General features: G+C 50.9%; 1 protein-coding gene across 1 annotated transcript; it reads right to left on the bottom strand.

Annotated features, from left to right (window-relative positions):
• Window positions 1-4,349: 4,349 nt before the first annotated feature.
• Window positions 4,350-13,442, bottom strand: LOC139273726 (telomerase protein component 1-like). The gene is made up of 5 exons (XM_070890781.1): window positions 13,324-13,442; window positions 12,209-12,341; window positions 7,696-7,823; window positions 5,277-5,381; window positions 4,350-5,178 (listed from the first exon to the last, which is right to left on the bottom strand). Exons 1-5 carry the CDS (start codon window positions 13,357-13,359, stop codon window positions 5,044-5,046), a joined length of 537 nt encoding a protein of 178 aa, XP_070746882.1. The 5' UTR covers window positions 13,360-13,442; the 3' UTR covers window positions 4,350-5,043.
• Between the last annotated feature and the right edge of the window lie 1,129 nt (window positions 13,443-14,571).

Here is a 14,571-nt window from a genome sequence, read left to right as displayed (position 1 = left end):
ACAACCACTTGTGTGTCATAATGGTGGTCAGCTTCTTCGACTCATTCGCCAGCTCCTGGTCATGTAAGCTGAGGTCAGGTCCAATTTTGAAAAAGGTTTGCCACCGGATAGCGTCGCAAAGAGGTCCTCCGCTTTCGGTAGATGGTACTGGTCTTGGAGTGACACACGATTGATGGTGGCCTTATAATCACCACATATCCTGACCGACCCATCCGACTTGAGCATCGGCACAATCGGGCTCGCCCAGTCACTAAATTCGACTGGCGAGATGATGCCTTTCCTCAGCAGGCGGTCCAATTCGCCTTCTAACTTTTCCCGCATCACATACAGCACCGCTCTGGCCTTGTGGTGTACTGGCCTAGCGTCCAGGTTTATCTGAATCATTACCTTGGTCCCCATGAAAGTGCCAATGCCAGGTTGAAATAATGAGTCAAATTTGTCCAGGACCTGTGAGCATGATATTCGCTCCACAGAAGAAATTGCATTGACATCGCCCCATTTCCAGTTCATGACAGCAAGCCAACTCCTCCCCAGTAGTGCGGGACCATCCCCCGGGACAATCTGTTCTCTGAATCTTTGTGGGTCATGACTACTGTGGCGCTGCCTAGCACCGGAATGATCTCCTTTATATGTGTCCGTAGCTGTGCATCAATCGGCAATAATTTTGGCCTCCTGGCCTTGGACGCCCACAACTTGGCGAACTGTTTGATAATCAGGGACTGGCTGGTCCCCGTATCTAGCTCCATTGATACTGGGATGCCATTGAGGAGCACTATCATTATTATCGGTGGCATCCTGGTGTATGAACTGTATTTGTGCTCCACATGAACTCACTGAACTTCAGCTTCTAGCAATTTCCCCCAGTGTTCATTTGGCCTCGTAGGGCTTACATCGGACACGTCCTCCTCGTACATCAACCTGGCTGCAGGCTTCCTGCACATACGTGCCAAGTGACCGCTGACATAGCAATTTCTGCAGGTATATTGCTGATACCTGCAAGCTCTGGCTGGGTGTTTACCTCCACACCTCCAATATGAGCCATTGTTGGAAACAAAAGGTCCATTACCAGTCGATCGTCTGACTGTCTCTGTAACTGTCCTTAAGCGCACCATTGACTGGTGTTGATGGCCCCATTGTCGCTTGCAATGGCATGAATCGCCATTCAGCTAGCCATTGTCTCTGTTGAATTCCCCCTTTGGGTTCGACTACATGCTCGGGCATGTCCGATTGCCCCTGTCTGCCTTGAGAACTGTGTGCTGCATTAACAGTGTTGACTCCCTGTCCATTTTCTGCATTTAAGCCAAGATTTTTGTCAAACATCATTCTGGTCTCTTCCTCTCCTGAGATAACTGTCTGGGCCATTAAAGCCACCATTTCCAGGGTCAAGTCTTTGGTCTCAATCAGTTTCCTGAAAACCCCAGTGTGCCCGATGCCCTCAATAAAAAAAGTCTTGCAGCATCTCCCCTCTGCATGCATCTGGGAACTTACATAGTCTCGCCAGTCACCGGAGGTCTGCCACGAAGTCTGGAACGCTTTGCCCTTCTCGCCGCCGGTGCGTGTAAAACCGGTGTCTCGCCATGTGCATGCTGCTCGCTGGTTTAAAGTGTTCCCCGATCAACTTACTGAGCTCTTCAAAAGTCTTGTCCGCCGGTTTCTCTGGCGTTAGAAGGTCCTTCATCAGGGAGTACGTCCTGGATCCACAAACCGTCAGAAGATGAGCCCTGCGTTTGTCGGCCGAATCCTGTCGCAGCCATTCCTTAGTGACAAAACTTTGCTATAGTCTCTCAATAAAATCGTTCCAATCATCACCAACGCAGTACCTCTCGTCTGTGTGCTAGTGGCCATGCTCGCATGGTTTAAATCCCAGTTTCTCGTCGCCAATGATATGTCCTTACTATACAGTATAAATGCACACGAGGCCCATACTTGAGAGGTGGTCACTCTGTGACCAGTAACATTTATTAGCCAGCACTGAAGTGCAGAAGGTGGGTGGAGCTTCCCCTTTTATACCTGAAAGTCCAGGTTAGGAGTGTCTCCCACAAGTTCACCACCTAGTGGTCAATGTTCTCACGGTGTAGAACTTAGGTCAGTTTATACATGGGTTACAATGACAGTTGAATACATGACATAAGTGGTCCCTGGATTTGGCGTCTCAGTGTAAGTGGTCCCTGGATTTGTTGTCTCAGTGTAAGTGGTCCCTGGATTTGGTGTCTCAGAGTAAGTGGTTCCTGGATTTGGCATCTCGGTGTAAGTGTCAAAGTTTATGTTACACAAGGCCCTGTCTCAGTTATTACTGCACTAGACCATGTCTTTGTTGATATTGTATTGTGCCCTGTATCCATTATTGCAGCACTAGACCATGTCATTTAAATTACACTACGTCCCGTCTATTTATATTACACGAGGCCCTATCTCAGTTATTACTGCACCAGACCATGTCTGTTTAAATTCCACAAGATCCTATCACCATTATTATTGCACTAGGCCCTGTCTCACTTTATATTGGATGAGATCCTGTACGCCAGACTGTCACTTTTATCGATTAAGATCAGGCAGTTATTTGGATGGAAACTGAAGTTACCTTTCCTTTAATTGAGCTGTTTGATTTAAAGAAATGGCAGACATTCACAGCGGGTTATGTCACACCAACATGGCCGACTGCATGTTGCACACATACAAAATCAAAATACTACGGATGCTGGAAATCTGAAATAAAAACAAAATGCTGGAATACTCAGATGATCAGACAGCGTCTCTAGAGAGAGAAACAGAGTTAACGGTTCAGGTCGATGACCTGCTGAGTATTTCCAGCATTTTCTGTTTTTAATTGTATGTCACACAAACCATGGCTGATGCTGCTTTACCCTGCAGCAGATGACGCCACAGTGCTTTCCGCCTGTCACAACATGTCGGTATGTTTCTGCCATTGATTCAGGGTCGGGGGGTCATAGGCTGTCTGCAGCCTCTGCTCAGCGTTAAACAGCTCCAGGTTGTGCAGCCCATGACCCCGGACCCCTGACTGTGATCCTGGATGCCTCTGAAAATGGCCCTGCATTTTCCGAGAGTCTCCGAGCCTGGGGGTCAGCAAGAGGACAGAGAGATAGAGAATGAGATTAGAGGGGTTGGTGGTCCCTCATAGGCAGGGTGGGGGGAGGAACTTGCATTTCTCCAGGGCCTTTCACCACCTCAGTACTTCCCTATCCTCACAGCCAATGTCCGGGGGGTGGGGGCTTTATAAATGAGGCCACTGTTTTATTGTAGGACACTCAGCAGCCAATTTCTGCACAGCATAATCCCACAAACAGCAGTGTGATAAATGACTAGATCATCAGTTTTAGTTGAGCAACAAGTATTGGCCACCGGGCATAACTCCCCAACTCTTTTTCCAATAGCGGCCATTGGATTTTTACATCCACCTGAGAGGGCAGAGGCGGCCTCGGTTTAACATCTAATCCAAAAGACACACCTCCGGGAGTGCAGCCCTCCCTCAATACTGGGAGTGTTAGCCTGGATTATAGGTTGAAGTTTCTGGAGTGGGAATTTGAACCCACATCTTTTATAACCCTCTAGGTAAGAGTATTAGCACAGAGTTAAGACTCAAATCTAGTTCTGGAAAAGGCCCATTAATTCTTCCATCCCCTAACCTGATGTGATTTTTTTCCCCACAGGGAAAGTCACGCCAGAACTTCCAGCAGTTTTGAGGAAAAGCAGCACTGGATTTGAAGAAATCTGCTGGAAATTCCTTGAGGCCGACCGGAAACCTCTGGATGTTCAGGCCGGGAGGCTCCGACACTATTTGGTGAGACTATAGATGACTTCAAGTAAAATGAGGCAAATGGTGAGCAACAGTCTGAAGGTTCCCGGGGAATGTCCAACATCCTCAGGTGGGCAGTTTAGAAAGAAATGCAAGTGTGGGGAGAAAGTTGGTCAGGGACAGGAAACAGAGGGTCGGATCAGAAGTGGTTATCCCGGGGGTCATTGCTGGGCCCTTTGTCTGAGTATTTTATAGTCAATTCAGATTTGGGGGTCGGGAGAAGAATCTGAACATTTGGTGATGACACACAAGTAGGAGGTTTGCCAAAGAGTAATGAGACTGCAAATGGGCTCAAGAAGACATTGGGGTGTTCCATTACATAGTCTGTTTAACCTCGGGTCCCATAGGGTGAAAGGTCAGTGTCTGACCCCACTGCCCCATCTAGACTACATTCTAGGACTGGATTTGGAATTGGGATTTCTGAATGCACTGGGCTCAGTCCTCACAGAAAGCTGCACGGAAGTTTTGAGAACGAGCAGAGAAGAAGCTGGTGAGAAGTGTGGTGTTGGGGCAGATTGGAAGCACAGACAATACGTGGGTGTTATCATTCCTTTTATTTGATGATTAATCCTGCACACAGATTCAATCATGCTTGCACTGCAGTTAGTCTGATCCATGTTTCTCGCAATCAGAGTAAGCTTGCTCGCTCCCCACCAATTGTAGCCCCCTGTCCCACCACCCGGCAGGGACCTGCTAACTCAGCACAGACTGAGGGAGGGGGGGATGGAACCTGGGCTCTTCCTACTCCCTGTGGGGCTCCGTACCGCACTGGGCAGGAGATTCAGGCATCAGCAAAATTCACAATGTGAGAGATTAGAGGGAGCTCCTCTTTCAGTGAGATCAGCAAAGTATCAATTGAAACATTTAGTTATTTACCTTCAAAAAGAAATAGGCAGCATTTCAATTAACCCTCAGGCCTGAGTTTGTGAAGGATGTGTAAACTCAGAGGTCCTAAACCCTCCACCCGTTAAATGTTCTCCCGTATTTGGAAGCAATCTGCCCTCGAATTCAGAAAATCAACAGAAAACGTTAATGTTGAACCCTTGTTAAAAGGGGGCCCTGAGGGAGAGACTCCCCTCCCAGTGTGTAAACGGGACACATGCATTAATGATTCCAATCGCAGTTGGCTCCAGTCCTCTCCCCTCCCCTCCCCCGGCGGGACTGTATTGTCGCGGAGGACGGTCATGTTGCTCCTGGCGATGCTCCTCTGCTCCAGGGACTGGGCTGGTTTAACCTTTGGCAGGGCGGCTATTCCAGCGCAAGAAGTAGACATTACCTGAGGAGTCCCCACAGACACCCACCCCGGGGGAGACAGGATTCGCCTCAAGGCACAGCACGGGTGCCTGGCAGGTAAAGAGACCCACCTGTAGGCAAGAGACAGAGAATATGCATTATGAGAGAGAGAGGTGGAGAATGTGACCAAGAGAGAGAGAGAGAAAATGGATGAATGTGCAGAGTTTACCTGTTTCAGGGACACGCGATCCCACAGGCGCACAGATTGGTCGTACGACGTCGTCACAATGAGTTCATTGGTTTCAGTCACGGCTGTCACCCTATCAGAGTGAACCTGGGGACAGAATGTGAACAGGAATATTCTCAACAGAGCGTGGTAGATAGAGTAAAGCTCCCAGGGCAGGTACAGCATGGGTTAGATACAGAGTAAAGCTCCCTCTACACTGTCCCATCAAATACTCCCAGCACGGGTTAGATACAGAACATAAGAAATAGGAGCAGGAGTAGGCCATTTAGCCCCTTGAGCCTGCTCCGCCATTCAATAAGACCATAGCTGATCTGATCATGGACTCAGCTCCACTTCCCTGCCCGCTCCCCATTACCCTTTATTGCCTTATCGCTCAAAAATCTATCTATCTCCACCTTAAATATATTCAATGACACAGCCTCCACAGCTCTCTGGGGCAGAGAATTCCATAGATTTACAACCCTCAGAAGAAATTTCTCCTCATCTCAGTTTTAAATGGGCAGCCCCTTATTCTGAGACCATCTCCCCTAGTTTTAGTTTCCCTTATGAGTGGAAATATCCTCTCTGCCTCCACCTTGTCAAGCCCCCTCATTATCTTATATGTTTCGATAAGATCACCTCTCATTCTTCTGAACTCCAATGAGTATAAGCCCATCCCTTATCTCCGGAATCAACCTAGTGAGCCAGCTCTGAACGCCTCTGAAGTGTATCCTTCCTTAAATACAGAGACCAAAACTGTACACAGTATTCTAGGTGTGGCCTCACCAATACCCAGATCCCTCTGTACTGCAGCACTTTGCAATTTTTCTCCATTTAAATTATAATTTGCTTTTTTATTTTGTCTGCCAAAGTGGATAACCTCATACTTTCCCACATTATACTCCATCTGCCAAATTTTTGTCCACTCACTTAGCCTGTCTATATCCCATTGCAGATCTTTTGTGTCCTCCTCACAATTTGCTTTCCCACCCATCTTTGTATCATCAGCAAACTTGGTAACATTACACTCGGTCCCTTCATCCAAGTTATTAATATAGATTGTAAATAGCTGAGATCCCAGCATCGATCTCTATGGCACCCCACTAGTCACTGTTTGCCAACCAGAAAATGACCCATTTATCCCGACTCTCTGTTTTCTATTATTTAGCCAATCGTCCTTCCATGCTAATCTATTACCCCCAATCCCATGAGCTTTTATCTTGTGCAGTAACCTTTTATGTGGCACCTTATCAAATGCCTTCTGGAAATCCAAATATATCACATCAACTGGTTCCCCCTTATCCACCCTGCTCCTTAAATCCTCAAAGAACTCCAGCAAATTTGTCAAACATGATTTCCCCTTCACAAAACCATACTGACTTTGCTTGATTGAATTATGCTTTTCCAAATTCCTGCTACTGCTTCCTTAATAATGGACTCCAGCATTTTCCCAACAACAGATGATAGGCTAACTGGTCTATAGTTTCCTGCTTTTTGTCTGCCTCCTTTTTTAAATAGGGGCGTTACATTTGTGGTTTTCCAATCTGATGGGACTGCCCCAGAATCCAGGGAATTTTGGTAGATTGCAACCAATGCATCCACTATCATTGCAGCCACTTCTTTTAAGACCCTGGGATGTAAGCCATCAGGTCCAGGGGACTTGTCCGCCTTTAGTCCCATTATTTTACAGAGTACTACTTCATTAGTGATAGTGATTGTATTAAGTTCCTCCTTCCCTATAGCCCTTGATTATCCACTATTGGGATCTTTTTAAGTGTCTTCTACCGTGAAGACTGATACAAAATATTTGTTCAACGTCTCTGCCATTTCCCTGTTCCCCATTATTAATTCCCCAGTCTGATCCTCCAGGGGACCAACATTTACTTTAGCCACTCTTCCTTTTTATGTACCTGTAGAAATTCTTACTCTGTTTTAATATTTCCTGCTAGTTTACTTTCATAATCTATTTTCCTTCTCTCTCTTTTTTTTTAAATTGTTCCTTGCTGGCTTTTAAAAGTTTCCCAATCCTCTGGCCTCCTATTAGTCTTAGCCACATTGTACATCCTTGTTTTCAATTTGATACCTTCCCTTATTTCCTTAGTTAGCCACAGTCTTTCCTTCTCATAACAGAGTATGGCACCCTCTACACTGTCCCATCAAACTTGTCCCAGGGCAGGTACAGCACGGGGTTATATACAGAGTAAATCTCTCTCTACACTGTCCCATCAAACTTGTCCCAGGGCAGGTACAGCACGGGGTTATATACAGAGTAAATCTCTCTCTACACTGTCCCATTAAACTTGTCGCAGGGCAGGTACAGCATGGATTAGATACTGAGTAAATCTCTCTCTATACTGTCCCATCAAACACTCCCAGGGCAGGTACAATTTGGGTGAAGCCCTGAGAGCTGCTGAGGTGTTACCTGTTTGCGGGTCCAGTTTGAAAGCTCGCCATATTGCTGAATGTACGATCCCTCTGTCTGGATGGTGGTGGGGTCCCAGGCAGAGCACCATAAGGTCCCCTGAGAGTCGGCACAGAGCATTGAACGAGCTGGAGGAGGAGGAGGGAGAAATCCTGTCAAATTCCACCACAGACATCGACTTGCAACACTCAAGCTAACCTGGAGCCGTGGGGATTCATTGCCTGGAAGGGTGGTGGAAGCAGATGCAATAATGACCGTCAAAAGGGAATTGGATAAAGAGTTGAAAAGGAATGATTTGCAGGGCAATGGGGTAAGAGCAGGGCGGAGTGGGGCTAACTGCACAGCTCTATCATAGAACCGGACAGGTGCGATGGGCCGAATGACCACCTTCTGTACTGTAAGATTCTATCATTCTCAGTGTAGGTCGCCAGATAGTATAGCCACAGTAAGCTTTTGAAATACATATCCACGTACAGCACAGATGGTGGCCATTCGGCCCATCGTGCCTGTGTCGGCTCTTGTAATGTCCCATCCAAATCGTCTCACTCCCCTGCTCTTACCACACACCCCAGAAAACCTTTCCTTTACAAATATTTATCCATTTCCTTTTTTGAAAGTTACTATTGAATCGGCCTCCATCCTCCTTTCAGTCAGTGCATTCCAGACTACAACAACTCTCTGCGGGGAAAAAACATTCTCCTCGTCTCTCTATTGATTCTTTTGCCAATTATCTGAAGTCTGTGTCCTCCTGTTGCCGACCTCCTGCCAGTGAAAGCAGTTTCTGCTGATCTACTCTGTCTAAACCCTTTGTAATATTGATCATCTCGATCAAATCTCCCCTTAGCTTCTCTGCTCTGAGAATAACCCCAGCTTCTCCAGTTTCTCCACCTAACCAAAGTCCCGCAACCCTGGATAGATCTCTTTTGCTCCCTGTCTAAGGCCTTGACGTCCTTCCTTGAATGTGGTGCCCAGAATTGGACACAATACTCGAGCTGAATCTTTGCTGCTCTGGGGGTGTGGCTTAGAACCAACTGTAGCCCCTCCACCACCCACCTCCCCGGGGAGGGCGGGTCAGTAGCAATTGTAGTCCCCAGGAGAGGTGGGGGGGGGGGGGGGGAAGGTCTGTACCAATTGTAGTCCCCAGGAGAGGGGTGGGGGGGTGGGTCTGTACCAATTGTAGTCCCCAGGAGAGGGGGGGGGTCTGTACCAATTGTAGTCCCCAGGAGAGGGGGGGGGGGGTCTGTACCAATTGTAGTCCCCAGGAGAGGGGTGGGGGGGTGGGTCTGTACCAATGGTAGTCTCCGGGAGATGGTGGGGGGGTCTGTACCAATTGTAGTCCCCAGGAGAGGGGGGGGGGTCTGTACCAATTGTAGTCCCCAGGAGAGGGGAGGGGGGTCTGTACCAATTGTATTCTCTGGGGGAGGGGGGGGGGGGGTCAGTACCAATTGTAGCCCCCCCCCCCACCGACTGGGATCAGTAGCACACCGCAGACCTGGGAGGTGGAGCCTGGGCTCTGCCTGCTCTGTGTGGGGCTGATAGTTTTTAAACCCTTTCCTCACCCACTGGTCTGGCGTATTTCACTCACTTTTCTAATCTACCAGCGCAGGCCACCTCGCTTCGGAGTCACCAGATCAAACCCGAAAGGTTTCTCGCAGGGGAAAGTGGAGAGCACAGAGTCAGATAGGATATCCAGACTTATTATCGGCAACGGTACAATAGTGGTTACGTAACTGGACCAGTAATCCAGAGGCCTGGACTAATAGTCCGGAGGCGTGAGTTCAAATCCCACCATGGCAGCTGGGAATTTAAATTCGGTTAAATAAATAAATAAATAAATAAATAAATAAATAAATAAATCAATCAATCTGGAATAAAAAGCTAGTGTCAGTATGGTGACCATGAAACTACCGGATTGTTGTAAAAACCCATTTGGTTCACTCATGTCCGTTCGGGAAGGAAATCTGCAGTTCTTGCTCGGTCAGGCCTATATGTGACTCCAGACCCACAGCAATGTGGTTGACTCCCCTCTCGAATGGCCGAGTAAGCCACTCAGTTGTCACAAACCACAAGAAATAATACGAATAAAACCCGATGGAGCACCTGGCATCGACCCCGGCACCGGCTTCGGACACGGCAATGGCAAACCCAGCCCAATCGACCCTACACAAAGTCCTCCTGACTTGTGCCAAAATTGGGAGAGCTGTCCCACAGACTGGTCAAGCAACAGCCTGATGGTCACACTCACAGAATCATAGGTTTCAGCCAATGCCCCAGACTCCTCCATCACCATCTCAGAGGTGGCAGCACAGTAGTATACAGTCGAGAGGGTGTGGCCCTGGGAGTCCTCAACATTGACTCTGGACTCCATGACATCTCATAGCTTCAGGTCAAGCTCCTGCTGATTACCACCGACCGCCCTCCCTCAGCTGATGAATCCTCCACATTGACCACCACTTGAAAGAGGCACACAGTAGCAAGGGTATAGAATGTACTCTGGGTGGGAGACATCAATGACCCTCACCAAGAATGGCTCGATAGTACCACTACTGACTGAGCTGGCCCAGTTCGGCAGCAGGTGGTGAAAGAAGCAACAGGAGGGAAAAACCTACTTGACCTCGTCCTCACCAATCTACCTGTCGCAGATGCATCTATCCATGATAGTATTGGTAGCAGCAACCACCGCACATTGTGGAGATGAAATCCCGTCTTCACACAGAAGACACCATCCATCATGTTGTGTGGCACCCATCGTGCTAAATGAGATAGATTTAGAACAGATCTAGCAGCTCAAAACTGGGCATCCATTAGGCGCAGTGGGCCATCAGCAGTAGAATTGTATTCCATTACAATCTGTAACCTCAAGGCCCATCATATTCCTCACTCTAGCATTACCATCAAGCCTGGGGACCAACCCTGGTTCGATACAGTGTGCAGAAGAGCACGCCAGGAGCAGCACCAGGCATACCTAAAAATGAGGTGCCAACCTGGGAAAGCTGCAACACAGGACTACATGCATGCTAAGCAGAGGAAGCAAAGTGATCCCACAATCAAAAGATCAGATTTAACTCTGCAGTCCTGCCACTTCCGATCGTGAATGGTGGTGCACAATTAAACAATTAACGGGGGGGAGGAGGCTCCATGAATATCCCCATCCTCAATAATGGCGGAGTCCAGCACGTGAGTGCAAAAGTGTTTACAACCATCTTCAGCCAGAAGTGCCGAGTGGATGATCCATATCGGCCTCTTCCCGAGGTCCCCACTATCACAGAAGTCAATTTTCAGCCAATTCGATTCACTCCACATGATATCAAGAAATGGCAGAACGCACTGGATACAGCAAAGGCTCTGGGCCCTGACAACATATCGGCCGTTGACTGAAGACTTGAGCTCCAGAAAAAGCTGCGCCTCTAGCCAAGCTGTTCCAGTACAGCTACAACACTGGCATCTATCCAACAATGTGGAAAACTGCCCAGGTATGTCCTGTCCACAAAAAGCAGAACAAATCCAACCCGGCCAATAACTGCCCCATCAGTCTATTCTCAATCAGCAAAGTGATGGAAGGTGTCGCCAACAGTGCTATCAAGCGGCACTTACTCACCAATAACCTGCTCACCGATACCCAGTTTGGGTTCCGCCAGGACCACTCGGCTCCAGACCTCATCACAGCCTTGGTCCAAACAAGGACAAAAGAGCTGAATTCCAGAGATGAGGTGAGAGTGACTGCCCTCGACATCAAGGCAGCATTTGACAGAATGTGACATAAAGGAGCCCTAGTAAAACTGAAGTCAATGGGAATCAGGGGGAAAACTCTCTACTGGCTGGAGTCATACCGAGCACAAAGGATATGATTGTGTTCTACAGGATGCACTGCAGCAACTCGCCAAGACTTCTTCAGCAGCACCTCCCAAACCAGCGACCTCTACCACCTAGAAGGACAAGGGCAGCAGGCGCATGGGAACACCACCACCTGCAAGTGACTCTCCATCCTGACTTGGAAGTTTATCGCCGTTCCTTCATCGTCGCTGGGTCAAAATCCTGGAACTCCCTCCCTAACAGCATTGTGGGAGTACCTTCACCTCACGGACTGCAGCGGTTGAAGGAGGCTTACCACAATCTTCTCAAGGTCAATTCAGGATGGGCAATAAATGCTGGCCTTACCAGCAACGCCCACATCCCGTGAACGTATAAAACAAAATACCTGCCTTGTTGCTGCCAATCAGACAGATCATACTGCACCTTCGTATTTGAATTGAGTGGTTTGGTTGATTCATCAATCAAATTGCCTGCAACAGGCAAGCACCATGACAAATTGAAGCAGTTGATACCGAGCTGAAAGATATTGGTTATTTCTGCCACAACCAGGTACCAAGAGAGTGGAAGGGCAGTGCCAGGCCCACTGACCCTCACCCAGTCCCCCAGAGAGAGAGGAGACCACTATCTGGGCTGGATTTGATGCCGATTCGGTGCATACCCGGACTAACCCATTGCTCGGTGGAGGGGATTCCCATCTTACCTCCTCCGGGTGATGTGACAGATTCCTTCACTACAGTTAACCACACCAACGTGTTCACTTTCTCCCCACTGTCCGACCAGGGGATCATGCTGACACTGAAGCACACTGTCAGCTGCTCTGGTTCCTTCTCCTCCTGCGGGAAAGCACAAAGCTAATCCTTATCGACAGTTTCTAAACCAATCTCGTATTCTTGCACCCAACCACCTCTCTTACCCCTTTTGCATTTCTCAGTATCTTTCACCACCTCAGGACATCCCAAAGTGCTTTACAGACAGTTAAATACTTTTGAAGGTTAGTTATAATGTAGGAAATGTGGCAGCCAATTTGCTAATGGCAAGATCCCGCAGTCATCGATCTATTAATCAGATATAACCTGTTGTTTTTCGATTGATGTTAATGAAAAATAAATATCGGCCCCAGGACACTGGGGAGAACTCTCCTGCTCTTCTTCCAATAGTGGCCGGGATCTTTTATGTCCACCTGATAGGGCAGACTAGGCTCTTGGTTTAACATCCCATCCAAAACTAGGCACCTTCGACAGTGCTGCACTCCCTCATTACTGGCACTAGGGAGTGTTGGCCCTGGATTTTGGGGCTCAAGTGTTTGGGGTGGAACTCAAGCCCTCGCTCTTCTGACTCGGAGTCGAGAGCGAGTCCCACCGTGCCGTAGCTGACACCGAAATGCTGACTCGTGCAGAGGTTCGGTTCCACATGGACCAGCACCCGAGTGGCCTCATTCTTCACCAGAAAGTAAGCATTAGCAGGATATTTGACTGTGGGAGGAGGCATCACCCCAAAGCCCTGATCCTGGCCTCAGCTAATCACCACACACCTTTCCAGCAGGAGTCCCAGGATAGTTCCCCCCCCACCGCCCACCAGAGAGCGGAGAGACCATCCCTTCTGTCTGGGCCTGGGTTTGAATCCAAGTCCCAAAATGTGAAAGGTCAGTGCAGACCCACTGCCCCAGCATACTCCATGAGAGAGGGGAGAGCTTCATCATTCCCTGGGGGATGTGACCCCAGTATCATTCCCTGGGGATTGGGGGGGGGGGGGGAAATCGCCAACATTCCGTGTTCCAGGCTGCTCTGCTCTGAGTAAAGCTCCCCTGGTCCTTACCTCCAAGGCTGGGTTATCTGGTTGTTTAAGGGCCATCAGTGTGGTCCTTCGTGGCCCCAGCACCGTCAGTAAAGAGCCGTCGCTCCGCTCAATAACGCGCGAGAAGGGATAATGGTAGAAGCCGCTGGAAGGAAGAGGAGGTGGTGAGTGGTGATCGGGAGATCGGGAGTCCCGCCTCCAACCCTCTCCACCCATCTCTCCCCCGCCGGGCCCTGCCCCACACCCCCTCCTCCGGGCCCTGCCTCCGCCCCTCTCTCTCTTCGCCCCTCCCCCCACCTCCACCCCTCTCTTCGCCCCTCCCCCCACCTCCACCCCTCTCTTCGCCCCTTCCCCCACCTCCACCCCTCTCTTGTCTTTCCCCACCCCTGGGCCCCGCCTCCACCCCTCTCTACCCCCTCGCCCCAGGCCCCGCCTCCACCTCGCTTCCTCCCCCCCACCCCCCGGGCCAGCCTCCACCCCGCTTCCCCCCCCCCCGCCCCCGGGGCCAGCCTCCACCCCGCTTCCCCCTCCACCCCGCTTCCTCCCCCCCCCCCCCCCCCGGGGCCAGCCTCCACCCCGCTTCCCCCCCACCCCCCGGGCCAGCCTCCACCCCGCTTCCCCCTCCACCCCCCGGGCCAGCCTCCACCCCGCTTCCCCCCCCCCCCGCCCCCGGGGCCAGCCTCCACCCCGCTTCCCCCTCCACCCCGCTTCCTCCCCCCCCCCACCCCGGGGCCAGCCTCCACCCCGCTTTCCCCCCCACCCCCCGGACCAGCCTCCACCCCGCTTCCCCCTCCACCCCCCGGGCCAGCCTCCACCCCGCTTCCCCCCCCCCCCCGCCCCCGGGGCCAGCCTCCACCCCGCTTTCCCCCCCCACCCCCCGGGCCAGCTTCCACCCCTCTTTTCCCCCCCCCCGCCCCGGGGCCAGCCTCCACCCCGCTTTCCCCCCCCACCCCCCGGGCCAGCTTCCACCCCTCTTTCCCCCCCCCCGCCCCCGGGCCAGTCTCCACCCCGCTTCCCCCCCCACCCCCCGGGCCAGTCTCCACCCCGCTTCCCCCCCCACCCCCCGGGCCAGCTTCCACCCCTCTTTCCCCCCCCCCCGCCCCCGGGCCAGTCTCCACCCCGCTTCCCCCCCCACCCCCCGGGCCAGTCTCCACCCCGCTTCCCCCCCCACCCCCCGGGCCAGCCTCCACCCCGCTTTCCCCCCCCACCCCCCGGGCCAGCCTCCACCCCGCTTTCCCCCCCCACCCCCCGGGCCAGCCTCCACCCCGC

Source organism: Pristiophorus japonicus, chromosome 9 (assembly GCF_044704955.1).
Source record: "Pristiophorus japonicus isolate sPriJap1 chromosome 9, sPriJap1.hap1, whole genome shotgun sequence".
In the NCBI taxonomy this organism is placed as follows: domain Eukaryota; kingdom Metazoa; phylum Chordata; class Chondrichthyes; family Pristiophoridae; genus Pristiophorus; species Pristiophorus japonicus.
Note: the sequence above shows the minus strand (reverse complement) of the source record. Positions and strands in the feature narration are given on the sequence as shown.

Excerpts from the sequence above, each read along its gene's own strand:
- LOC139273726 (XM_070890781.1), bottom strand. The coding sequence starts at position 13,359 with ATGGCCCTTAAACAACCAGATAACCCAGCCTTGGAG. Across the intron at positions 5,382-7,695 it reads CAAACTGGACCCGCAAACAG|GTTCACTCTGATAGGGTGAC; the intron begins GTAACACCTCAG and ends TTCTGTCCCCAG. Across the intron at positions 5,179-5,276 it reads ATCGCGTGTCCCTGAAACAG|GTGGGTCTCTTTACCTGCCA; the intron begins GTAAACTCTGCA and ends TCTTGCCTACAG.